The 27,261-nt window shown below is 40.9% G+C and overlaps 1 protein-coding gene across 1 annotated transcript in view; it reads right to left on the minus strand.

Moving 5' to 3' along the window:
* Nucleotides 1–4,636: 4,636 nt before the first annotated feature.
* Nucleotides 4,637–27,261, minus strand: part of LOC134213067 (protein MON2 homolog) — a 79,800-nt gene continuing 57,175 nt past the window's right edge. Inside the window, exons 2-8 of the mRNA XM_062691600.1 lie at nt 12,978–15,737; nt 9,851–10,276; nt 9,096–9,790; nt 8,659–9,036; nt 8,103–8,597; nt 7,959–8,041; nt 4,637–7,322 (exon numbers count right to left, since the gene is read on the minus strand). Of these exons, the coding sequence (XP_062547584.1) occupies nt 7,084–7,322; nt 7,959–8,041; nt 8,103–8,597; nt 8,659–9,036; nt 9,096–9,790; nt 9,851–10,276; nt 12,978–15,737 (5,076 nt within the window). The 3' untranslated portion in view covers nt 4,637–7,083. The remainder of the gene's footprint in view (nt 7,323–7,958; nt 8,042–8,102; nt 8,598–8,658; nt 9,037–9,095; nt 9,791–9,850; nt 10,277–12,977; nt 15,738–27,261) is intronic.

Here is a 27,261-nt window from a genome sequence, read left to right on the forward strand (position 1 = left end):
GAGCCCAAGTACACGAATTCTTCAACCACCTCGACTTCGTCATTACCTATACAAACTCGTGGTGGGTGGCTTACGTTGTACTCTCTTAGGCCTCTTTCTATCATATACTTCGTCTTCGACGTGTTGATGACTAGTCCAATCCGTTTAGCTTCGCTTTTCAGTCTGATGTATGGTTCCTCCATCCTCTCAAAGTTACGTGCCACAATATCAATGTCGTCGGCGAAACCAAATAACTGGACGGACTTCGTGAAAATCGTACCACTCGTGTAAAACCCTGCACATCGTATTACTCCCTCCAAAACGATGTTGAATAGCAGACACGAAAGACCATCACCTTGCTGTAACCCACTGCGCGTATCGAAGGGACTCGAAAATGCTCCTGAAACTCGAACTACGCCCATCACCCGATCCATCGTCGTATCAGTTTATACGGAAATCCATGTTTGTGCATTAGCTGCCATAGCTGATCCCAATCGATTGTATCATATGCGGCTTTGAAGTCGATAAATAGATGATGTGTGGGCACGTTGTATGCGGCATTTTTGCAATACCTGACGTACGGCAAACACCTGATCTGTGGTAGAGCGTTCACGTTCACTTGCAATTGGTGTTAGTCGGCGGCATAAAATTTGGGAGAGTACCTTATAGGCGGCGTTCAGCAATGTGATGGCGCAGTAGTTGCTACAATCCAACTTACTGCCCTTTTAGTAGATTTGTCGGAATTGATTTTTTTGTCGGAATGTACTGGATTTTGAACGTACCGTCTTGCAGCTTCTCGCGAATGAAATTATAGCAGATATCCACGAAGAGATTTACCGCAGCACTGATATCCGGTCTTGGTGAAAGTGCCAGGTCAGGGTCAGGGTCAAGCACCCTATCAGTTCACGATACGGTTCAGTGGTAATTGCAGATTTTTCCTCACACCGTTGCAGCATAAGATTTGGTTCCAGCGGCGTCGTTATGGGTTTGCAGTCTGCCATTCGGAAATGATTGAGCAAATCACAGACATATTTAGGCTGGCTGATTTTCATCGTTCCATTCGCTTGATTTCGTTCGATCTTGAGTCCTAGAAACACCTCCAATTAACCAACATCCGTCATCTCGAACCTGGCAGATAATCTTTACCTTATATCGGCGATTATATCCAAACAGTTGGACTGTCGTCAACATAGAGTAGCAGATATACTACATTGTTACCCTTATGCCACCAGTAGAGACACATTCGAACGTCGGAAGCCAAGCTGAAGAATGAAATTATGAAACTGCTAATTCCAGCTCCGTGGGGCCTGTTTTAATCCACGACGACACACAAGCCTGGGGTCACCTTGAATGAAGCCTTCGGGTTGTCGCATGAAAATTTCTTCCTGCAGCTGTCCATTTAAAAACGCGGTCTTAACGTCCATTTGGTGGATGTGATATTGCTTTTGGTTCGTTACTGCCAGCAGAACTCGCACCGTGGTCCCCTTCGCTACTGGTGCATACGTTTCATCGTAATTATATCCCTTATTCTGAGAATAGCCCTCGGCGACCAGGCGGGCTTTATATCGGTCAACGTTCCCAGCTTTATCTCTTTTTATCTTGAACACCCATTTGTACTCAGCTATGTTCCTGCTATGTGGTTTCGGGACAAGTTCCCACGTTTCGTTTTTATTGAGCGATTCCAACTCGCTTATGATGGCTTCCTTCCAGTTTATCCAATCGCTTTGTCGTCGCAATCCGTCAATTGTGGTCGGCAGGTTTTCCACAAAAGTTTCCGCGTTCAATGCAAACGCCAGCGTCGAATCATCTTGGTCCTCAGAAATACCTGTAGAACAATCAGCCGCAGTAGATGCTCTCAAACCGGTAATAGAGTTAAGAAACTTACCGGGGAGTTTGCGCTCCCGTTTGCTGCGCCTCGTGATACGTACTGTTGAACTGTCAACGCTTTCTGGTTGCGAATGGAGCGCGGTGTCATCAGTCTCATTGTTCTTATCAGATGTCAGATAATCTTCATTTACATTGCATCCTCATGCTGCTCGTTGGTAACTTGTTCTTCCGGTGAAGAGTCAATTTATTCCAAGTCAACTTCTGGATCTTCAGTTTCTGCATTTCTATAAAGAACATTTTTGACACAATTTGGTACGACAGCACTATCACCTCGCTGTTCATCGAATATAACATTGCAACGGTAATTTTACGCTTCCGTAGATCACATACTCGATAACCGTTTGTCGTATAACCAACCATAATATTCTTTTCTGACCTGGAGTCCAGCATACTGCATTTTTCTTTTGGCACCCAGGTGTAAGCTGCAGAACCGAATACTCGCCTTTTATCTATGTTGGGTTTCTTTCCATACCATACCTCATACGACGTTTTCTTCTCTTTGAGTGCTGATGTAGGACTCCGGTTACTCACGTAAGCTGATGTTAATACGGCCTCGCTCCACATGGATTTGTCCATTCCTGCCTCGTTGACCATCGATCGCAACTTTTCCAATAGTGTACGGTTCATTTTTCTGTCATTCCGTTCTGCTGCGGGCTGTACGGAACGGTGGTCTCCACACTGATACCCTGAGTGCGACAAAACTTGCCGAATATTTTTCCGGTATACTCTCCTCCATTGTCGCACCTTAGACGTGAAACTCGACTCCCGAAGAACGCTGTGACTCTGGCACAGTACTCCTCAAACTTAGATTAAACCTCATCTTTGGACTACAGTAGATAAACTACCATAAAATGACTGAAGTAATCGATTAACGTGACGAAGAAGCGCTTGTTGTCCCATGTTATTGGCGTAAACGGACAACAAATGTCCGATTGAGTTAACTCAAGCGGACGACTGGCCCGACGCTCTCCAATGTCTTCGAATGGTTGCCTTGTCTGCTTCCCTTGAAGACATACTTCACAGATGCATCGTTCAGGCCACTCGGTGATCTTCGTCTTCGTTTGCACCATCCCAGCTTTCCACAGAGTCTTCATACTCGCCATTCCCGAATGGCTAAACCGTCGATGCCACAAATCAAACATGTCTTGCTTCGCAGCCATAGCACTAACTTTGCACAATCTATCAGCGGCCGAATCAGATTCTTGACGAAACTCGATGTCCAACTTGTATAGTTGACCAACCCTTTTACCAGTGGCAACCACACGATCATTCTTCAGAACTGACACACTTCCGTTCGAAATCTTCACCGTCATCCCGTTATCTGCAATACGCCGTACCGAAGACAAGTTGCATTCCAATTGCGGTACATAGAGAATGTTTTTCACTACCGCCGGAACCGTTTTATCGCCAATCAGCATATTCACCTTTACGGACCCCGCAACACTTAGTGGAACGCCAAATCACAATCGTGCACAATCTATTTTCCAAACCACAAACCATTTTCATTATTTACACATGAAATACTGAAATTCATCACACCTTATGGAATCAATGTCAGGGTTATCGTATATCCTGTGTATCGAAAAATAACCTGGCAGGATCGCCAAAATGTGTGGCACCTAATGGCTAGAGTGAAAGGAGGTGGCACCGTGAATGCGTGTGCACGGCACAGAGATCTGACAAGAAGAGGCCGAGTCATGGCTTGCTGTTCACCGATTAACACGCTGAAGAATTAATTCATAAACACACGCTGAAGGTAACTCACGCAAACCCCACACGACGATAGGCAAATACAACTAGAGGCCAGAAGGGTACGATAAGCGTTTCGAAGACGTCTTGCGACTGCACTGGGCCGTCAGGAGTGAACTACGCTAAAAAAAACCTTGTGGAGGACTATATAGTGCAGGCCTGCGACAAAGCACTAAGATGTCTGATTTGTGGCAGTCGGTATCCGAGTTCCCTGACGATACCCGGTCCAGGAAGTAGTTCCCTCGTTCCCAATGGAATGGGGTAGCCGTTACACCACCACTAGAGGACACATCCTGCTGAAGGCTCTAGCCAAACTTGACGTGGTTCTCGTCAACGTCGCGACAACTAGCTGTGAAGTAGATCATTGAAGTTACGTTCTGTAGTTCTAGATTGATCAGCGACATGTACTAGAGACTGAACGAAAGCTACGCACATTGCGACTACCTGGCAATCCGCTGTAAGATTAGCCAGCCATGGGTTAGCCAATACACACTAAGTCCACAGGAGAAAGGTCTAGGACCACAAAGACGAAGCTATCACCAACACCCCAGGCCTAAATGAAGACGCATAGACTGCCGTACTGTCACGTGCAATGCCGAGAAAAGTATTACCGAGAAACGGTAGGCCAACTACCTATAAGTGGAACGCGAACATTGCCTTAAGACAAGGAGAAAGATGCAACGACGAGGCTAGGGTGGAATGTGGTACGACGTTTACTGAATAGACTTCTTGAAGTACTGTTTCCACAACACGTCAAGAGTCCCTGGCTACCTGCACCCCGAGAGGAGGCTGGATGGACGAGAGTTGCAATGGTGACGAACGAAGAGCTGGTACAGATTACAAAAAGACGCCAAACAGTAACAACACACAGGGATCACACGGTAATAAAAACGTGGCACTGAAAGTCGGCATCACTCGGGTGTACGGCTACAACGCATACAGAGCAGTGAACAGCAACTAGAAGTACGCAACTAATATAGACACAAGGACTTTCGGATCAAATGCGTAACCTACCTTACTATTTGAATCATGCAGAAGAACCATTTTATTAAAGTCTCAGAATTATATATGGTCAATATAAATTCGTTTCCTCTTATTGTATTGTTTTTAATTATTTTCTTAGTATTTTAATTACTCTTCTGTCTGTTTTCCTGTTTTTCTTTTGTCATTAACTTCAAATCTAGTTAGTTTTTTTAGACTTCTTCCAAGTTATTATTTTGCTTGGTGAAAGGTAGTGCGTGTTAATTGGAAAACTAACTTCAATTTGCGAATTTTCGTTTTAAAAGAGGTTAAAAGTCGTCACGTCGTCACGAATGATTTGAATCATAATCAGGCGTATAGGCTTTCGGCGCAATTTTAACACAACCTTCTTTAATGCAATTTTGCCCTTTGTGTGTATTAGCTTTGTGTATGTGAATTGTTCAGGATCAAGAGTGTTATTATTGCGATTCATTGGGTGCTGGAAGAAGTGGTGGAAAGATGCGCTAGGTTCTAACGGTTTCTAGGTTATGCTAAATGTGCAACTTGAATGCAACATACAAAATTGCTAGAGGAATAGGAACTAAGAGTAGCATATGATGTGGTTTAGGTTTGTAGAAGAACTTCTAAACTTTTCAAAATTGGCACTATTATTTCTAAAATTTGATGGGGTTGTTTTTTGCAACAATTAGCAACCAATAACGCTATTCAACCCTACTATTGGTTAGAGTAAACAGTAAATGAAGGGGAACCCGGGGCAAGAAGGTCACCTTAAGCATTTTGAACTATTATATAGTAGTAACACCACTAAATCAAACGTTTATCGTACGCAAAATGTAATGTAGATTGCTGTCAATGAAACTACATTGATATTGATATGAATCATATTATAAAAGTGGACTAAATATTAACATTTCTTTTGGTTGTTTTTTTTTTCATTGAAAAAAAGGCCGGGGCAAGAAGGCCACCCTACAGGGGCAAAAAGGACACATATTGAAATGAAGGTGTAATAATGAAACTATCATCTAGCCACATAATTGAATCAGCGAACGATGTCTCAGGAGCACGTAGGCACAGTTCAAGGTGGCGTTGACCGAAACCGTGACACCAATATTTACCGGCCAGTTGGAACGCGGTGTTGAACGGATGTTTAATTTTGTTCCTTATCGCCTGCCGGAATGCTAAGCTCCTGAAGTCGGGAATTGGCAGTGCAACGAGTCGTTGTTCCATGTTGAGTATGTGCTGAACGAGTGCATCCTCATGCTGCGGATTATTCTCTGGTGCGGAGCGACCGAAGCGTTAATCTTCCGATCCGGAAGCTTAAAATTTTTTTTCTGCGTTCGACGACGAACACGGTGCTGAGTGGCTGCTCGCTTCACAGACATGCCGGACTCGGTCACCACGGTCACGGTCATGCTGGCGGATGGTCATTGTTCTACGTCGAAATTCGTACCACGTACGCATTATCCAGGACCGGTCACTATACGAAATCACAACAGTTTGACACTTGTGTTTAAGGTTATGTTTGCGCGATAGAGTGACGCTTTTGCCCCTGGTTGAGGTGTCCTTTTTGCCCCGGATCGTGAATAGTGCATTTAAATGCATATTTTTGCAAAAAAAGATACCACAGCCAGTAGTGTTGAGTTAGAAATACTTGTCAATACTCTAAACTTGTTTCCTACTTCGAATAACCCTAAATTAATATAAAATGCCCTTTGAAAATTCTTATTTTATGTGATGTCATTATTATAATTTTTGACCAGATCCAAGTAGCATTTTGTTTTTTCAGCTATTTTTAGCTTTATTCAAGACTTTCAATACGAAATTTGATGAATATTACATTATAAAACTGTTAAGAAGGTTAAGAAGTCATCGATTATGCTTATATTATTACATTTTACAGGGAAATCAAAAGTGTCCTTCTTGCCCCGGTGTCCTTTTTGCCCCGGGTTCCCCTATATTATATCTTTAGTACGAAACTATTTTGAGTACGTGGAATTTTACTTCAGATGAATAAAAAAACGTTCTTAGAAAAAAAAATTCTCAAGAGCACTAAACGTAGTGGGTTTTTTTACCTTAGTCATATTTTCCATGTAATCTTCTACAGATTTTAGAGAAAAATAGATTTAATCACAATTTATGTCACTTAACACTGACTATCGAACATAGTTTTGCACATGTCGTTCCTAAAGTGTATTGGGGTTAGAGAAATCTAAAATCTAAATCTGTTTATAATAAAAATACGCTCTGTGTATCAACCGTTAGAGGTATAAATAAATTTTAAATATATAATTTCTACAAACATGTTTTACAAATTTTATCAGTTTTCCAAAAATCGAAAAAAAAGTGGAATCGACTGAAGAAAGTAGAGGAAATATCTTACATAAACACTTATCGGGGGCAAACTTACCTTTAGAGAACAATCTTCACCAGCAAGCCGGAGTCGTACAGCACTAGGAAGTAGAAGCTTCCGGCCGGGAAAGAAACCAGCTAACAATGGCTGATGCCGTTGGTGTTGGCCAGTTCGTTGTTGTTCTCCATTCGGCTGGAGGCTGTTGCACTCGCCGGTGTCGTCGGGATTCCGACGGCTGACGCAGGTGGCCGTAGCAGATCACAATACTGTAACAGGGCTTCCCGCAGCGAACGGGACACTTCCGCCGAGGACGTGGTCGTACACTCGACCAGGTAGGGATATAGACCGATCAGCTGTTCCCAGGCGGTGGTGCCCACTTTTGGAGTCGAAAAAGATATGAAACAAGGATTTTTTATTAGGCATACTGCAATTTTGTTAATCACTGTGTGTGCCATGGGGCCATTCACAAATTACGTAACGCAAATTTTGTCAGTTTTAGACCCCCTCCCTTGTAACATTTTTTGTATGGAAGATTTAATATTTTGTATGAACCGTAACGCTTGGTCTAAACCCCTCCCTCCCCCTATAGCGTTACGTAATTTGTGAACGGCTCCTAAAGAGAATATTATTAAAATATTTTCCGTAGCCCCAACCCAGCACTAGAGAGGTCGATTTTACATAAAATTGTAACAAAAAGTTCTATGGTAAGAACAAGTGAAACAAGGAAAGGGGCTTAGTTAACTCCTTGATAAAGGTGCAATACATGTAACCGAAACGTCGGATGAAAACATAAAAACCGTTTTTAAGAAAAGTTACTACAACTACGGTCTTCTTCTGTCGCAAGCTGTTTGTTTTCTGCTTAAAATCACCTTAAATTACTTGAAGTCATGAATATCTGATAGGCAAATTGAATACCATTTAATTGACTACCATTTTCATCCCTGGGACTAACAAAACAATTCTGTTCCAAATCAAGCTGAAAGTAACAAAAAAAAGTCGAAAAAATGCTTACCTTTCGCTGGAGGTGCCTTCTTCATTGATATCACAAGAGTAGCTACGGCTTTTAGCACAAAAGAAATTTCCGACAGCCGGTATCTGGAACAAGACAGACTTAGTACAAAACACTCCCGTGATGAATTCCTGATTAAGAGCTCACCTTGGCAAGGGAAATTTCCCGCTCAATCGTTCGTCATCGTTGAACTTCCGAAGAACTTCTTCGAACCGGTGCAACAGTGCCGTGATGGCCAATCGTCCTGCGATGCCACCCTCACCGTTTCCCCCTGCTGCACCTGCAGCCGAATCTTTACCACTGTTGTTGTTCATCTTATTGTGCCCCTCCTCTGCCGCAACCGCTGTCACCCCGACTATTCCATCGTCCAGCAACGAAAACTGTAGCAACGTTTCGAAGCATGTCTTAGCGAACTCTTCCCGCAGCTTCAGTTCCGTCTCACAACCAGCAAACGGTGTACTTCCGGTAGTGGCAGAATGAATCGAACCCTTGTTCAGAAGGACCACCGCATCCAAAATAAACTGCTGAGGAATCTCGTGACTGAATGGGAGGATCTCATCCCTTATCAGCTCGATCACCTGACAGTCAATCGTTTCGTCCAACACCAGTTCATCTAGACCTCGATCTTCCACGACGCAAACACTGAAAAATCATACAAACATTTAAGAGCTGCATACAACCAGAAAATTTATATAGGACTCACCTCTTTGGAAACAGAAACTGATCCAACGTATCGGACAGATCCTTCCACATGGCTGCAAAGTGTTTTGGATATTTTCGCGCCACCGGTAATCCAGTATGCAGCACTGTCATCAAACTAGAAATAGCCAGTTTCCACGTACTGGCCGACATACATTTATACTTGAGTGATAAAGGCAGATGCAATGCTTTGATGATTTCGTGCAGAATTTGACCCTCAACAACGGCTTCGTGACTAGCCGTCTGCTGGTACAGCTTCACTGCTACGGTTAAAGCCTTCTCTCCGAAAGGAATGTAGTTCATGCTGACCCATTCGACACCATTGGCCGCTGGGAGTTGATGTGACGCAACTCCACTTCCGGAACGCGTTGACTTTACAGGCCTAAAAGTAAAAACTCAATCATTGATTCCGCTTGAAGAACTAGCAAATTTACAATTTACCTTGTCTCGATTCGATCAAATGATGGCGGAACGCACGCAAATTTGCTAAAGCTCAACAGTTGTTTGAATATGGCTGAGATCATTTGCTTCAATCCGTTTCCACCACCGTCCTTCCCGCCAATTGCGTCCTTCTGAAGTAGTTCCATGCAATCCAGTACCCCATCGTGGAGCGGAGTCAGCTGCGAATCCGTAATAGTGGACATAATGTACGGCGTTGAATCACTGTGCACCGGAACGGCCACTGCATTCATCAACACCGTACAAAGCTGCGTAAGGTCTTTATTACTGAAGCGGAACCGAATGTGCTGGAACAGTGCCGGAAAGATCTGTACCAGCGCAGTGAGAAACGCCTGACTTGGGATGTATATTTCGTCACCGTTTTTATCGTGGCCATCGACGCTGGCAAGGGACGGCGGTTTAGTGCTTTCCGCTCCGATGTTAAGCCATACCCGCCAGGCCACGTTCCAGATGTCAATCTCTTCTGCAGCAGACTTCTCCGAAGGTGCTTTGGTATCGAAATCGACCGGACAAGACGTTGGTCGATTGTATAATATTTCCTGGAAGGACTTCAATGCCGCCAGTGAGACTTCGTTGCTCTTGCTAAGAGCCGAGTTCTCGATGAACTCCAACAAAAGTGCCCATGCACGGGGGAAATCTCCGAGCATCTGAAGCAGAGCTCGTTTGGTGTTGAAAACCTTCAATAGAAAATAAACTTCATTATTAAACGCTACTTCATGTTAATAATATGAACCTACCCTCGAAACTCCTGACAGCGTCAGGACCTGCGTCTCTGCCCACTGCTTCTGAGCCGTATTTCGCGAATGGTGGATCAGGATGGTCCCGCTCGTGTCGACCTTCTCGCTGCTGGCACAGCTGGACAGGGCCCGGACCTTGTCCAACAGTGGAAACAGCACCTGCCAGAGGACCGCCTGCCAGGTGGGCGGATTAAGCAGATTTCCGTGGGCGGAAATCGTCGAGAACAGAGTCTGCCCAGCCGACTTGCGAACCGCTGGCCGCGGATCAACGCACAGATCGCCAAGTCGCGCATACAGACACATCCACAGCCGGTCGAAATGCGGCATGTTGAGCGTACCGGGGAAGTCAGGCAGGACCGACGTGTCGTCGCACACTGTTTGCGACAGCTTCTCCTGATTTTGGTTGAAATAATCCGAGATGTTCCACTGGAAATACGATTCGTAGATTAGGAGAACACTCAACAGCACATCATCGGTATATCTTAGCACTGTATTTTTTTTAGGTCAAAAGGGTTTCAGGCCACTAGGGCGAAAGTCATGGGGCCTAATGGTTTTTAAGCAAAACGGCCATTAGGCCGAATGATCACAAGAACGAATAAGAAGTGAAAAGAGATGGCATTGATGAGGCGTTAGAAGTGAGAAAGCAGGTCTTCCATTTTGCTTCTTATTTCTTACTCTTTTCTCTCATTCGTACTTAAGTCTTCTTCCTTTTTCCTTCTTTCTTTTTCCATCAATATTGCTTCTTCATCTTTTTCTTCCTTTTTCTTCTTATTTCGTCCTTGTCCCTTTTCTTATTCCTTCCTTATGCCTTCCTCCTTTTCCATTTTCTTATGTAAACTTCTCCTTTTTCCTTTTTTTACGTTTTTCTTCTTGTTCCTCCTTACTATCCATTTTTGCCTTTTTCCCTCTCCATTTTTCCTTCTCCTTCCTTCTTGTTTTGTCTTCCTTCTTCTGTCTTCTTTCATTCTTCTTTTTTGTTCTGTCTTCTTTCTTCCATCTTCTACATTCGGTTTTCCTTCTTCCTCTTGCTAATTCTTCATCTTCTCTCTGGCTTCTTTCCTCTTCTTCTTCCTTATTCCTTCCTTCTTTCTTCTACCTTCTTGAAGAAGCAAGACTTCATTTTCCTTCATCTTTCCTCTTTTTTCCTTCATTCTTTTGCCTTCTCTCTTTTTCTTTCTTCATTTTCCTCTTCATTCTTCTTTCTTGCTTCGTCCTTCTCACTTCTATCTTCGTTTCTTCTCACTTCCCACGTCTCTTCCATTCTCTCGTCACTTCCTTTCTCTTACTTCTCACTTTCCATTTCCTCACTTATCGCAAGTCACTTCTTACATCTCACTTCCCACATCTCATTTTTCACTGTCCAATTCTAACTTCTCACTTCCCACTGTTCTTTCTCACTTCTCACTTTTGACTTTTTACTTCTCACTTCTCACTGTTTACTTTTCACTTCTCACTACTCACTTTTCATTTATCCCTTCTTCTTCCTTCTTCCTTTTCCTTCTTCTTTCCTCTTTATTCCTTCATTCTTCTGCCTTATCTTTTTCCCTTTTTTCATTTTCTTCTTTCTTCTTCTTTCTTGCTTCTTCTTTCTCACTTCTATCTTTCTTACTTCTCACTTCCCACATCTCCTTTTTCTCACTTTCCATTTTCTAACTTATCGCAAGTCACTTCTTTAATCTCACTTCCCACATCTCACTTTCCACTTCTCACTTCTGACTTCCCACTGTTCTTTCTCACGTCTCACATTTGACTTTTAACTTTTCACTTCTGACTTCCCACTGTTCTTTCTCACGTCTCACTTTTGACTTTTAACTTCTCACTTCTCACTACTCACTTTTCCTTCGGCCTAGTGACCGTTCGGTCTAATGAACCTGCCATCAGTTGAAAGCACAATTCAAGACAAAATTTTCAAAACGACTTATCTGCTTTTGTAAACAAAGATTCAACCGACGATTTGTCGAATCTGATAGTTCTTTCCCGCAAACCAACACCATCAACAGGTAGCGGAATCATTCATCTACCTATTGGTGGTGTTGGTTTACGTGGGAGAGCAATAAGATTCATCAAATCGTCGTTTGAATCTTTGTTTACAAAAGCAGATTAGTCGTTTTGAAAATTTTGTCTTGAATTAGGCTAAATAACTTACACTGCTCAAAATTATACGACATAAGGATAAAACCATTGCACAACAAATAAAAATCAAATGAAGTTCAAAAAGTTTGCAGAACACATAATCTCTCGTCATTCAAAGTTTGTTGGCTTTTATGTTGCATGGGTTTAAGGTGACTCGGGGAGGCACTAAACACCGTGTTATTTTTCCTATCTTTTGTCTCTCTCTAGCATTTTCACCTCGTAACTTTGGAGCGGCGTATTTCGGTTTTCAGTTGCTTGATGTAACTGTCAATGTATCAGCATGTAGATCGCGAGTAAGCACGCGCCGGTGACACTTTTTCAAAATCATATTTGTTGTAGGGAAAAAATTAAGCATTCAATGATGGAAATGATGACGATTTGAAGATTGTTTGTGCTTCCCGTGTCACCTTAACATTCTTTCTCTTCTATAAATTTTTTGTAATAAGCATTATTTTGACCCTGGGGGAAGCCCATATGGCATAATTCCATTTGTCATAAGACCGTTTGGCATAATGCCCACAACGAAAGAAAGTTAAACATATGAATATATGATTTCCATTTTTAGAAGTCTGCATTTGTCCGGAATAAGGCATACAGTAGATGACCCCTTCTTCAAAAGTACGCAATTGTTCTGAGCAGCAAGGCGGCAATGTCCCAGTAGGGGATGTAATGCCAATAAAAAGAAGAAGATGTCCTGAATAATACAGTAAGACGGATGACTTTGATACAGCACGCGTCTGTCAAAAGTTTTTACAATTCTTTTAATTTTTATCCCAAATGGTCGTTATACCAAACGGCCCTAAAATGACTATTTTTTTTATTATGCCAAATGGCCCCTGGCTATTCAACTCGTTATGCGAAATAGTATTACGCCAAACGACCTTATGCCAAATGGCATTATGCCATTTGGGTTAGCCCCGTTGACCCTAATGCATTTGGCTATGACAATCAGAAGCTCATTGTGAACAAAACCAGCAAATAATAACTTTCTTACCATCAATCCAACGGCAGTCAGCGAGATGTTCAGCTCCTGCGTCTGGGAACCGAATTTCGCGGCCGTATTCACGCAAAGTGGCAGACAACGCCAAGGCATAACCGGAAGGAAATCCGTAACGACCAGTTGCAGACACTGGAAAGCAATTCGAATCAGGGCTTCTCCATGGTGATCGTTGACCGCCCCAATGATTCCCAACACCAGGGGCCATCCGTGCGACAAAGTTTCTCCGGCTCCATTCAGAACCTGCAGAACGCATTCCAGTTGACGCTGGCGAACATCGCCGTGCGGAACCGAAGACAGTTCCGATAGCGGTCCTAGGAGAAGTGTCTGTAGCTTTAGGTTCTCCTTCAGCGGTTTCTCGTATTTATATTGTAAGGCTGCCTTCACGAGATAGGTGATCGCTTCAACGCCCCACTCGCGCATCCGGATGTGAGGGTGTTGGCAAATTTCCAACAGGTGATTTGTCAACGGACGCCATAAAACTTCAATGCGATTGAGGTTCACCAATCCCGTTTCAAGAAGCTTTGCTACGGCGAACAGCGATGGCTCCCGATTATTGTACGCCAACTCCATGGCCTCGTGGGACAGTTTGCAAAGGGCGTCGATCAAATGGTGCAGTGCTACATCATCTAAATACTGACTCGATTCAAACAGCTGACTTAACATCTGCGACAACACGGGTAGATCCGTCATGACTTGAGTAATAGAGTTCGCATCTGTTGGTGGTTTCTGAACTGCCTGTAGACTACCTCCAGTCGAAGGTTTTAGCCCTAAGATCCATGCCAAATGCTGCAAAGTAGTCAGCACAATGTGCCATGAACTACCAAGGATTCCTCCGTGGCAATGCGCCAGATGAAGCACGGATCTCATGCACTGAAGGTTTTTAATCGTCAACAGTACGGGACCCTGATGGGCCCCCACCGGAAGCGAAGAAGTTGGAAGTGGCGTACCCACGGCGACCACTGGATGGCGTTGCTGTTGCTGTTGATCCGCGTCCCCGTACGACCCCAGGAACATCGTACTCATATCTTGGCTGCCTCCTCGCGAATGCGATTTGAACTGGCTACCCTGGTAGTTGACGTTTAGCACCGATAAGGCATAATGTGGCGGAAGTGATGCTCGACACAGGGCTGTAATGAAGGCATCCCGAGGCGTGTGCAACTCCAGAAGACCACACAGTGCGGCGTAATTTTGAATCGCTTTCAGGATATTTTCCGTAGTGGACTCATCTGTGGCGGCATCAATCAGGGGACCCAACGCAGACAGAAGACCCAACCAGCTAGAATAGATCAATTGGATGTGCAGAGCTTTGTCGTCCTCTGTGACGCGATTCTTGTAAGGCGTCGGATTTTCTTCCCCCAGTTGAGATGGTCCCTGTATGGAGAGCGAGATCGACCGCACAATGTCAAGTAGACAAGCGTAAGCCACCGATATTCCATAGCCATCCGGTATAGGAGGTGGTTCCATCTTATCCAGCATCTCTAAGAACGTTGATTTTGATTGACCAGTAGGGAAAGTTACAACAAGCGGTAGAAATACTCCTCGGAACAAAAATCCTGGTTGAGGTGATATTCCTGGTCCGACGGGAAGGCCTCCAATCAGAGCAGCTTGTTGACCCTGGGGTCCCCCAGCGGTGTTGTTCAACAGTTGACTGTTGACAAACAGGCTTTGAACGTACGTTCCAAGAGAATTGATAATGTCCTGGAAAATGTTGGTGGCATGATCTTTGAGATCATAGCAACGACAGAACGAGATCAGTAGTTCCGGTTGTATTGTCATCTTATGCAGCACTTCTAGTGCTAATGATCTTTGCCACGAAGGTTTGTCCGGATCGAGAAATTTGACAATCAACGATAAGAATATTTCGCATTCCGTGACCAGTAAACTGTGGTACTTCTGGATCAAAACGGAAACGACCCTCAGCAACCTCATACTGATGGGAAAGTAGGGCTTATCATGCGGTGCCGTAGCTTGTGCATTCTGTGGCGCCATTGTCCTATATTTAATGTTGGGTGAAAACAACTTAATGACTAGGGCACAAACTCGCTCCTTAAGTAGAAACGAAAATTCCGGGTTTTTGTAGAACACGGACGTATACTGAGTTAATACCGATTCCAGCAGCTCTAAGCCGAATGTGCGTGTCATTTCAGTCATGCCGAGCAACCAGTACGGTTGATCCGCATTAACCAACTGGACCAAATCTTGGAACAGCAAATAGGCATCCGCTCCGCAAGGCCGCAGGCCTTTAGGGGCAACTCCCGTTGCCATTTTAAGCTCTTCTAAGTTAACTTCTCGCTTCTCATCCTGATTGGCTTCCGCCTCGGCTTCCTCCGCTACCACCCTCTCAAATACGAGAGACACCAGCTGCCTAACAGTGGCTCCCGCCGTGTTAATCGTAGTAGAATCCTTGGTAAAATGTAGCCGGAAGCACAGCACCAACGTTTTGGCCAGCGTTTCCCCATGGACGACGGTGTTGGTCGTCAGCAGCAGTGTGACACTCTGCAGCACTTTGACTTCCTCGGTGCCATTCTCCATCAGCATCCACAGCGTGTCGGTGATGTAGCGAGCTCCCTTCTGGTCCACCACCTGCTGGGTGATCAACCGTTGCATCATGCCAAGGCAGAATTTGATAATTTTGACATCCTTCGATTCGCAGCCCTGCACCAGAGGGTACAGAATCTGATTTACCACATAGTAGACCGGTGTCTGGGGATTGGCAGCGGCCGTTTTCAGCTTCAGTATCGCCTCCTCGCATGACTGACGGAGAAGAAAAGAGAAGAGAAGAGAAAACTGGGTCAGATGAGGTGTGTGTTGCATTGTGTTTTGCATTACAAACAAGACCGGCGAATTTGCATAAATGGTCACGGAGAAATTGGTTTGCACTTTAGTGTGACCAGTGGCGATATTAGGAAGGGATTTTCTATTTTATTGTCTACTGCGGAAATTTTGTTAATTATCGTATAATATGTGACGAAGCGTTTTAGAATTTTATGAAATTTTGAAATTTGGAATCATCTAAAAATAGTGTCTGGCGTATAGGCCTTAAGATTTCCTTAGCTAGACGGTTTATAAATCTGAAAATATAAAAATTTCATCTCTCAGAATATGTAGGTACCAAGAGAACTTAAGCACTGAAACATAGTCGGCAATTGGAATAGTGTTTAATATTCATTGAAAATTTCGATACGATTATTGTAAAGTGACCAGACGTACCGGAATATGCGAGAAATTCAAGGATTCAGCTTACTTGTCCCGTATTGTCATGCGTCCAGGAGATTGTCCCGCATTCTATAGAGAATACAAGTTTGTTTTGTTTTGAGAATCCAGACAATTTCCGTAAGTAACAAAGAATCTGGGCATTCTGAAGATCAACATAAGTTGAGGTGATTGGTCAGGCGCTAGATAACGCAGGAATCTGAAACATTTGAAAACCTGGAAGGTCTAGATAATGTGGGAAAATTTAGGATTTGAATGATTTTTGGAATCAAAATTTGTGAAAATATTCTGAAGAGTTTGGATCATGAAAATGATTCGAATAAGCTCCAGAATCTGAAAAAAGGGAATTCTGAAAATGTGTAAAATCCGGAGCAACCTTAAATCTGCAATCTTTCCACGACTGGAGCAGGAATTGAATCTTCACCTCATAATATACAACATACTATATAATACGTTGAGATGATCGACGGCACTAACACGACACGAGGTCTAGTTTGGGCAACATTGCAAGGTGTCGACGACATCTCCAAGCGTTTCATGCATTTCTAAATGTCGAATTCGTTTTTAAACCTGGGTCAGTGCTAACCCGAACCCTGAATAAAAAACATGTTCAGTTCCATCTGTCATTGAATATGTTGGTGTGCGTATCATAGTGTGTTTTGATTTGAAACATATGATCCAGGACATCCTGTGCAGTGGCAGTCACCCCCCTGAAATGAGATGTAGTTCTTGAAGCCGTCTACCGATTGGGTGGCGCTAGTGTTGCTTTTCCTATTTTAAGCTCCATTCATACCGCCGCGAGAGCATTGGCGATTGGCGCTTTGATATTGCATGAAGAAGAAGAAGCAGAAAGATGATAATCAAAAATATTCGCACGGGAAAACATACGAAGAAATTTTTGAAACTCTTCTTTAAAATTCTAGAAGCAATTTAATTAAAAACGGTAAGCAGTACGGGGTTAGACTTGTTTTCTACTGCACAATAAACACAATATTTCAATTTCAATTTTTATTCTGTGTTATCATACTTAATACACAGTATAAGAAAAGTCCAACCCCGTACTGTTTACCGTTTTTAATTAAATTGCCTCTAGAATTTCAGAGAAGAGTTTCAAAAATATCCTCGTATGTTTTCCCGTGCGAAAATTTTTAAATATCATCTTTCTGCTTCTTCTTCTTCATGCAACATCAAAGTTCCAATTAATAACGTCGAAAATCACGCAACAATACATCTCGTTAAATATAATTTAACAATGCAACACATGCCGCGTACGCCGCTTGCGCATCCGACTGTTCTGACTTCGTGTGTTTATTGCTTAACCGGCAATGTTTACATCCAGCACCATGTTGCAGCACCATGTTTTTGGCTTCAGGCAAGTTGTTCGTGGATGACAGCCGTTTCATGGGGGTGGTGGCAGTGCGTTGGCCTTGACTAATCAGATCATGATCAGCCCGGTGGCATCCCTGTCTCACACCACAATACGTTTGTTTTGCAGCCAACATTGCGCGACCGTATCCCACTGACAGTTCTGTATCCTAATGAGAATCAAATGTGATGTTTGTAAACAAAACACATACCATCATGAATTTTACACTGAGATGTTGGCTACAGTAACATGGCGTCGTGCCAGGTGGCTGATCATGATAAATAAAAAAAAAATTGAAGAGAGTGAACTGCTTTTGTGGATAGTGCAATTTACTTGTGGACGGATATTTGTATTTAATTATATTCTTTAATCCTGTGCACATTTATTACCAAGTATTTTCTACTATACAAGAATTGATCTAATAGATCATATTTAAATTCCAATTACACTCCCCCCACAATATTACCCCCCTCAAGCAATATTAGATATCTACACCGAAAAAATTCTTTATATTGAATATATTTGTCGCACACATAATTTTTTGCAATTTGGCAATCCAAATATATGCAATTTGTACCCACACATAAATTCAATAACTGCATATTAGAGACCACACATACATTTTATTTGATTATAGATTATATTTGTACTTCGCGTGGAGAGTGGTTATGTGTGCACTAATTAGAATCATGAATTAAATTAATGGATTTTTGCCAATAAAAATGTGTGGAATTTTTGTAGTGTACCTAGCAATCCATCATGATTTTGACTGCGTCACCTGCTCAAAATGCTCTAAATTTGATTTGTTCGAAAACAATTGAATTGATTGAAGTGTTCCATAATTGTGACCTCGGCAAAATTTTCCCACAGTTATGGAACAGTTTATTATTTCTTGTATCGCTTCTCAATCATTTTTTGAGTCGACATCCATAATCGTAAGCAATAATTGTAGGTTAGTGTTATAATGCAGCAATAACATTGGCGGTATGAATGAATTTGTGGCTAATATTTGCATTAAAACGACATTGTTTACTTTCGCCGCCATCTTGAACTCGACGTGTTCCATAATATGGTTATTTACAGTCGATTTGAAGTTGAGTAGTTTTGTGGTAATCAAACCTATTTCAGATGGGTATCACATAGCGGACCGAAGGCTTAGATCCTAGCAATGGTTTACATGTATTTTTATCTATAATTGGTCGGTGGCGTGTTAGAAGTAATTGAATACTGAGAAAGTCGTTAAGCGTTCCATAACCGTGGGGGTAGTGTACTATTTCTGTAAAAGCTTTTTTTAATAAAAGCTTTAATTCCTCCAGGAATTTCTTCGGTAAACATCCTGCTTCCTGGAGGAACTTCCGTAGGAATTTCTGAGTTAGCTTCCGGTGAAACTCATGAAGGAACTTCCGCGGCAATTCCTGGAGGATTCTGCGGAGGAATTCTTTGAAGAACTTCCGGTAGAACTCCTCCAGGAACTTCCGGAGGAGCGCCTCCACTTCCAGAGGAATTCCTTAAAGAACTTCCGGAGGAATTCCTCAAGAAACTTCCGGAGGAGTTTTTAAAGGAACTTCCGCAGGAATAGATCAAGGAGCTTCCTGGGGAATTCCTCAAGGAACTTCCGGAAGAATTCTTAAAGGAACTTCCGGAGGAATTCCTCAAGGAACTTCCGGAGAAATTCTTCAAGAATCTTCCGAAGGAATCGATTAATTGCTCCGGGGGTATCTATGTACGAAACTTGCAGAGCAATTCCTAAAGAAAACTTCGAGTAAGTTCATGTATTCCAGAAGGATTTCCTGGAGGAGTTGTTGCAGGAACTTCCACATTAATTCATAGAGCAACTTCTAGACAAAATCCTGGAACAGCATTCAAAGATATTCCTAGAAGAATTTCCAAAAGAATTCATTTCCAAGGAATCCTTTGGAAAAAATATGGAGGAATGCCTGAAAGATATCGCCAATGAATGCATACAAGAATTCAAGAAAGAATTCCTGGAAGAATTACTGAAGTAATTTCTGGCAGAATTTCAGAATGAAATTTTGAAACGAAGTTTTTGGAAGAATTTCAAAAGAAATTCTGGATATTATTTAAGAAAGAATTCTATTCGTTATCCCTCAAATATACTTTTCTGTCAATTCTTAGCGGATTTAGTAAACGGGTTTCAAGGGCAATTCCCAAACTGATTCCATCCACCGACCTAATCTAGGACACAATCTGTGAGGAAAACCTTGAATGAAATTTTGAATAACTTTTAAAACTGAATCAAGACAACAGTACTGGATTTATATTCATTATTGGAAATCACTTTCGAATTTTCCACAGGAACTACTTTGCAGTTCTTTGTAATTCCCAAGGATAATTGTTTGTAAATTAACATGAGAAAATTTTCACAATTGTCATGAGAAATTGGTCCAAATTTTGTACCGGAAATTGTTTGGAAAATTCTCGGAAAGTTCCTGTTGAGTACTCCAGAATACTCAACAAAATATTTTGTCAAATTTACACTGAACATTTTTCGGAATATCCGCGGTAGACTCTGAGGAGTTTTTATGGGAATCTCGCTGGAGTTTTTACTAGAAATTTTCCGAGGATATCTTTCAAAATGAGATAAAAATGATGAGATGAGTGTGCGCTTCGTGGCCGTGCGATTAGCAACGTCAATCATCTAAACGCATGGACTATGGAGCGTGGGTTCGATTCCCGCCCCAGTAAAGAGCAAACTTTCTGTGATCAAATAATTCTCCACTGGGTGTTATGTGTGCTGTCCGTTGACTAGGTGTTAAGTGTTCAGTCTGTACGACCTATGGTCGAAAACCGTGTCCCTGTCTTTTATAAAAATTGGATTTCAATGGAAACTGTTAGGAGTTTCCATAGGAAATGCAATCTAATTGGCGCGAAACTTTTCAAATTACAATGGAAAATTCTTCGTCCACAGTGCGACTACTACTTCTTCTGAGAATTCCCTCGGAAATTCTTCAGGAATACAAAATAATTGAGGATTTCAAGACATTTCTTCAAAGATCTTTCAAAGAAATTTCTGGATTAATTTTCAAAGCAATTTTGGTATGGTTTTCCAAAGGAATCAAGGCGTGTCCTAGGAATTATTAGCGTAATTTTTTAAATTATTCCTGGGGAATTTTTCATGATGAGATTCCTAGAAGAATTTCTAAAGATAATTCAGAAGGAATTTCCGAAAGGATTCTTTAAGGAATTCCCGCTGGAGGACATAAAGGGATTTTCAAAAAAAAAAATCTAAAGAAAATTATGAAGGATATTTGCTAAAGGAATTTTTGATGGAATTCCGAATGGATTTTCCAAAGAAATTTCAGTAGGAATTTTCAAAGGAATTTCTAAAGGTATTCTCGAACGAATTCTCAAAAAAATTCTAATATTTCCTCAGAAGGATTTTAAAATGAATTTATAAATGAATTCCCGAAGGAAATCCGAAATCAATTACTATGGAAATTTTAAACTATTTTCTGATGGACCAAAAGAATTTAGAAGAAATCTCGTTAACTTTTCAAAGGTCTAAGTAACATTTTCATGAATTAATTTGAATAGCGCAATCAACAGACCAATATGAAAGCTTTTGATTGCAGTACTCAAATTAATTCATGAAAAAAATGTTACTTAGGACCTTTTGAAAAGTTAAGCGAGAAATGCTAGAAGAAACTCTCTAGAAATGGCCGAAAAATTTCCGGAGAAGTTACTGGAGTAATTTTTTAAAGAAATACAGAAGATAATCTCCTCTAGGAATTCCAGAAAAAAAAATCCTACAAAATTCCTGAAGGAATTTATGAAAATTTTCAAGAAAATTCGTAACGGGTTTTCCGAAGGAACCTCTAGAATTTTCGTAGGAATATCCAGAACAATTCCTTAAGGTGTATTCTAAAGTTTTCGTAAATAAATTTTCGAATGAATTTCTAAAAGTTCCCCAAGGATTTCAAAGAAATCCGAAACATTTTGCGAATGTATTTCTAGTAGAGCATAAGTACTAAAACGCTAGTGGCGCTGTAACCATTAATTTTTGAAGAATTGATATCGAAAAATGACGATTTAGATGAAATTAAAAAAACTGTGCAAAGTTTCAGATATTTTTGAAATGGTCGCTCAGGATCGACTGGCATGCCTCCGTGGAATGCCTCATATGTTGTCTTTCATGGTTGCATCAACAACATCAGTTTGACACAAGGTTTGACACTTATATTACCGTTTTTTGGCAGCTATGTTTGAGCAGTTTTATATTTTTTCATCAACTATATTTCTGAACAAATGTCTAAAGGAATTCCTTAAAACATCTCCAAGAAATGTTCTAAAGAAACACGTAAAATAATTTACAAAGGAATCGTCAAATGAATATCCGTACGAAGATCTGAAGGAATTCCCGAAGATAGTCCCCAAAATATTTCCGGAATAATTCTTCAAGATGTTTACAAGAAGTTTCTCTAATGAAATCACATAATTAAAATCATTCGAATCATACAAATAAAATCATATTTTATATACATTTATGTAAAAATTTGTATGGAAACAGAAAATTTGACTAAAGTTTTTTCGGGAACGATTCGGAACGATCTGGTATCATGTATTGAAACCTATTTTTGGTCTACTTTCCAGTGGTTAGTGTGGTGATTTGCTCATAGCTGCTCCAAAGCTGGAAATTGACTGCTTCAATGCTAGAATGAGGACGCTGTTAATGCTTTAGACCTTAAGGCTTGCGCCTCCAGAAGTACTCGAGTAGCATAGTATATGTTGGATAATCCCGATGCAAAATGTTTTTCAATGAATTTTTAAATAATTGAACAGTTATATCAAAGTGTTCTTCTATTGACTTGAAAGGAGCTACTCTTGATGTAGTTTGAAAAGTCATTAAGTCTATTTTGACAGTTTTATGTGACAAATGCTTGTTATTGTTCCATTTCATTACTTTTATCTGTACAAAATAAGAATAAATTATTCGAGTTTGTTCTTTGCGGTCAGAAGGTGTCAGATATGCGTGGTGTTGGTAATTTGATTTCATCAGCAGCCTTCTGAGCTACAGAGGATACCAGAGGTTCTTCGTAGCTTAGTCGGGAAAGCACCTGTTTAGCGTACTGGTTTCGTGGAATCAAACTCCACCGAAGGAAGTGGTTACCCTATAATATTGTTTTCAAACTAAATCTTTCACATGTTGTGCAATTGCACAAATCGAGTTTCCGGACATGGCTGGTGGCTTATACCCTGAATGTAGGTAATTCACTTTGATTGTATTGATATTGATTTTATTAATTGATACTAAAACATCAAAAAGCCAATAACCTGATCTTAAGTTTTTTTTTTGTTAAATATCTTGGCTGTGCATATGCACAACACATGTTTCGGAATGGACAAATTAATATGAAATTTGCGAAAAAGAATCCACGTGTCTTGGAGGGACTCGAACCCTTAATCTCCTACTCTCTAGATAGGCGTGATAACCCTATAATAAGATAAGAGATTTCTCCTATAAATCTAAACCCAAAGTATAAGGTAAATTCAGCAGATTTATGCAATATAACATCAGGGACAAACAGTCGTAACACTGATGGAATTCCCAACGTCCATGCACTCAACTGCCATTTCAAATTCAACTGATTACTCGTTTCACACTTAGAGCGCGCTAATAGGATACAATCCTGGGTCGGAGAGTACGTTTCCATGATCTACAGCGCCCAGAACTATAGCCCATCAAGTATCAAGTAAGTAAGATGCGCGGCTACAAAGTAGGATCCATGCTGATGGAGGCTGGATACGACTCCCGGTCCGGTTTCGGAAGTTCTCTCGACTGGCCTGAACATAAGACAGTATCAGGGCTCTAAGAGTATGTACTCCCTAGAAGAACGGGGTTTTCGTTGTACAATTTCACTGTTATTAACTGTAAGGTTTCTAAGCGGAGGTATCATTTTTGCTTTCATATTGACACTAATACCCCTAAATTCGCCTATGATATTAACCTACGCCCTGCCAAATGTATTAGCATTGTAAAATACAATAAGGAATTGCCATGTAATGGAATTATGCTATCTTAAACGATCAATTTCCACTTTCCAGTTACCATCTTTTCTGAACACTTGAGCACCTCACCCACTTACAGTAATAGAACCGAAAACAAAACCCACACCGTATGAATAATAAATATTCTCAATTTCAAAGTTAGCCAAGTGTAAAATATTCAAACCATGTTAACTCGCACCACTTTTGTTCTAACAGAGAATAGAGCTTGTACCTACAACATAACATATTACTCCTACCGCTATCGCTACATAACATCGGCTCGACCTGTTTCAACCAACGAAAAACCCTACAAAATGAGCAAGGGATGCTGGATACTGGCTGGCTGATTTGGAAGATTCAACACTTCCCAACTTCGCTCGCAACACATCTGTGTTTTTAGTCAAATATGTATTAACGTGCCAAACAGTGTTTCGTACTGGTGAGCTGGAGGCACCCGCCACTTGCCGTAGAGTTGACATAGCACCACTTTCCTACCACCTTTCTGCATCAAAACTGGTTGATAAATTGCAAGGGGGTGGGAAAAGCAAATTGAGCGACTCAACCACACCAAGCTGTTTTTGTGCAGATGACGTCCAAAAATTACTGATCCTCAGCAGTTTGTGTGGAAACACTAATTTTTGGCACGAATTAAATCATGGGCCTCCAATCAGGGCGATTATGCATTGTAACGCCAAGCATGAGAAAATTGTTTGAACATTTGTCTAACATATTCAAAACACAGCAAGTACTCTTTACCGGAATCTTGCATTGAAGAACACAGTATAAGGAGGTTGAATACCAGAAGTAATAATTGAAACACGTTTAACGAGTACAAAATAATAACGTTTGTGTTTTCAACATGGTTGCCTTAAATAGTGCAATCCCCGAGATATGTTATAAAGTATTACTTCCGAATTGTACAGGTTTTGCTGGGTAGCAAAAACCATCTTTCGAACAATGTTACGTAAATTATGGACGCGCCGCTGGATGCTTGTCGAGAGGTACGTGTGCCTCAGTGCAGAACCGGAAGATCGCAACTCATGCATGTAGGAACACTAATTTATAAAAACGTTTCTCAGTGTGGCTCTCCCCATGCCGCTGGATGAGATGCTTGCCTACCGACATCAACCATCATCCCATGGCTAGCATTAGAATATGTAGGTTTATCTAGATGTTCGTGTTTTGATTTGGCGGCAAAAAATCCAAGAACGGGATTCAACCAGTCAGTAAGCAGTCAGTCAGTCGAATCAGTGCTGCGCCATGAATGTGTGGTTTTGGGTGATAATTTCAATATTTTGTGGGTCGATTTTCAGATTTCCGGTTTTTCCCGGCAGGAGGAACTGACACTAAAATTATCATATTAACACATTTTGTTGAAAAAATTATCTTCTATGTATGTTTATATGTTGCATGACGGCAGGTCCAAATGAAATATTCATATTTCTCATTCACTAACAGAATAGAAATATGCGGAAGTTGCTTAGCATAGCTTAGCTTGATTGACTGTGCACATCGTAGTTGCCAGTCGTAATTGGTCGAGAAACAACAAATTAATTAAAAAGGTATTCTTACTGTACATGATTTGGGGTTCTATTAATTCAAGATCAATAACGATGCCGGCCACGGTCTCACAGCCAATTTAGGATAAGGAGAGGAAAATTAGTTCGACACTCATTGCTACAAGAGACCGAGGAACCCTCTGTATCTCCATAAGCGCCACGGGAAAGGATAGTGAAAAGTTCTTGGTTTCGGATTTGGCTAGCACAAGAAAAGTAAACCTTTTAAATTGATGGTCTAAACAGAACTGATTTATTCGTTTTCTTCTCGACTACATTAATCTGAGTTTGCCTAATCTTTCTCATGCTCACACCTCTCTTCGATCTCTACCTCTCAACGTATCTCTTTTAACATATTTGGTTAACCTTCGAGTGGACACTACAGTCCTTTACCCTTAATAAAACGATAGGTAATATTTCAATTAAAATTCTTTTCATATGAACATTCGACATTTCGATTTGAAACAGATATTTTTTTACAATAATAATTCATGAAAACATCTTAATAATAAACAAAACCTTCTTTTCTCCTTTTCTTAATCTTCCTGCTTGAACTTCTTTTCGAAACCACTCTTGGTGGAACACTTAATTCATCATTTGTAATTTCATTATTTTCATGCACAAATTCGAGAGTTCCATGCAAAACATCATCATTCTCACTTCGCTGGTCTAGAAAGAGAAAAGAATCCGTAGAAATCGTCTTCGTCGGAATCCTCATCCTCCCTTTTTCTTTTCGAACAGCTACTTCTTTCTTTACCTGGAGCGCTTTCTCCGCTGGTAAGGTAAATCTTCTTTCGGCGAGAGCGTTGTAACTGTGGCAGTTTAAACTGGCGTTTATGCGCCAAAATGATTCTGCCGCCCAGAAAATCTGAAATGTAGTAAGGTACACTGGGGAAGTGGAAAAGGAAAAATCGAATTAGTGTAAAACCAGTTTACATGATCTAAATACGTTCAATCAAAATGGGTTATCAAAAACAGTCAATTTTGCACCAACTGTGCGGTAATTCATACCATTTTGGTCGCTTGAAATTTCTGGAAATAGATTTTAAAATTAGGAGTTGTTTTTCCACTTACCCTAGTGGGATGGGGTAAGTGGAAAACCCATTTTATCTTGACCTTCAATAGTGATGAGTAGTTACATATAACTCAAATCAATACGATAATTGCTCTGAGTATCTTTTGTGGAATAATTTCATTACCTTAACGGAATAGATCCTCAAGGAATTCTCGTAGTAGCTAGGGGAGAGCTGTTTTTGCTTTCTCGAACACTAAGTGTACGTAAAATCTATATGTTCGCCCCAAAGATGAACTTTTTAAAAGAAAAAAGGGGCTTACAGGGTTATAAACAAATCAACTTAGTTTAACGAATTGACATGATGTCTGTATGTGCGTATTTGTATGTATGTGTGTGCGCAAAGCACGTACAAAATTATCAGCTATTTTTAAGCACTTATCCTCAACCAATGTGTTCGCAAAAAAATTACATTCAACGGCGAAACTTGTTACGAATAAAAATTAATGTGAATTATCCAATATATTCACCTATCAGTGCTGTTTTTAACTTTCTTATACATTTTTTCATATCTAAAACATGTGAAAGGCATCAATACCGATAGGTGGATTAATCAGGCATTTTTTCATTTATATTAGTCCAATCACCACTGGAATCACAATGCTAACAAAGAAGGAACATATTAAGATTCATAGCTATCGAAATAAACCCTGGAGGGAAGAAAAAGATTGCGTAATTAGAACATTATCCACTTCCCCCGTAGTGTTTGATACCTGGGGTAAGTGTAAAATCTTTGAATTATTTGCTTTCTTGGTACAAACCACTACCAATTGAATGGTATTAGTTTAATTGTATTAAAATGGTCACCTGTGATATAAATTCACTTGAAAAAAGGACAATTGGTGCAAATAAGAATTGATTTTATGAATGCAAAAATCAACTTTTCGCGAAACCTAAAATTACAGTTCAAGTGTTAACCGGGTTAGTGTATGTATTATTCAAATTTTAACATAATATTAGTGTGAGCATCAAAGTATATTCTTGCATAATGTTATGATGTGGTAAAAACTGTAAAATATGTACAATTCCAATTTTTCGAGAAGATTTTTACACTTACCCCCTTTT

The sequence above is a fragment of the Armigeres subalbatus genome, chromosome 2, assembly GCF_024139115.2.
Source record: "Armigeres subalbatus isolate Guangzhou_Male chromosome 2, GZ_Asu_2, whole genome shotgun sequence".
Lineage (NCBI taxonomy): Eukaryota > Metazoa > Arthropoda > Insecta > Diptera > Culicidae > Armigeres > Armigeres subalbatus.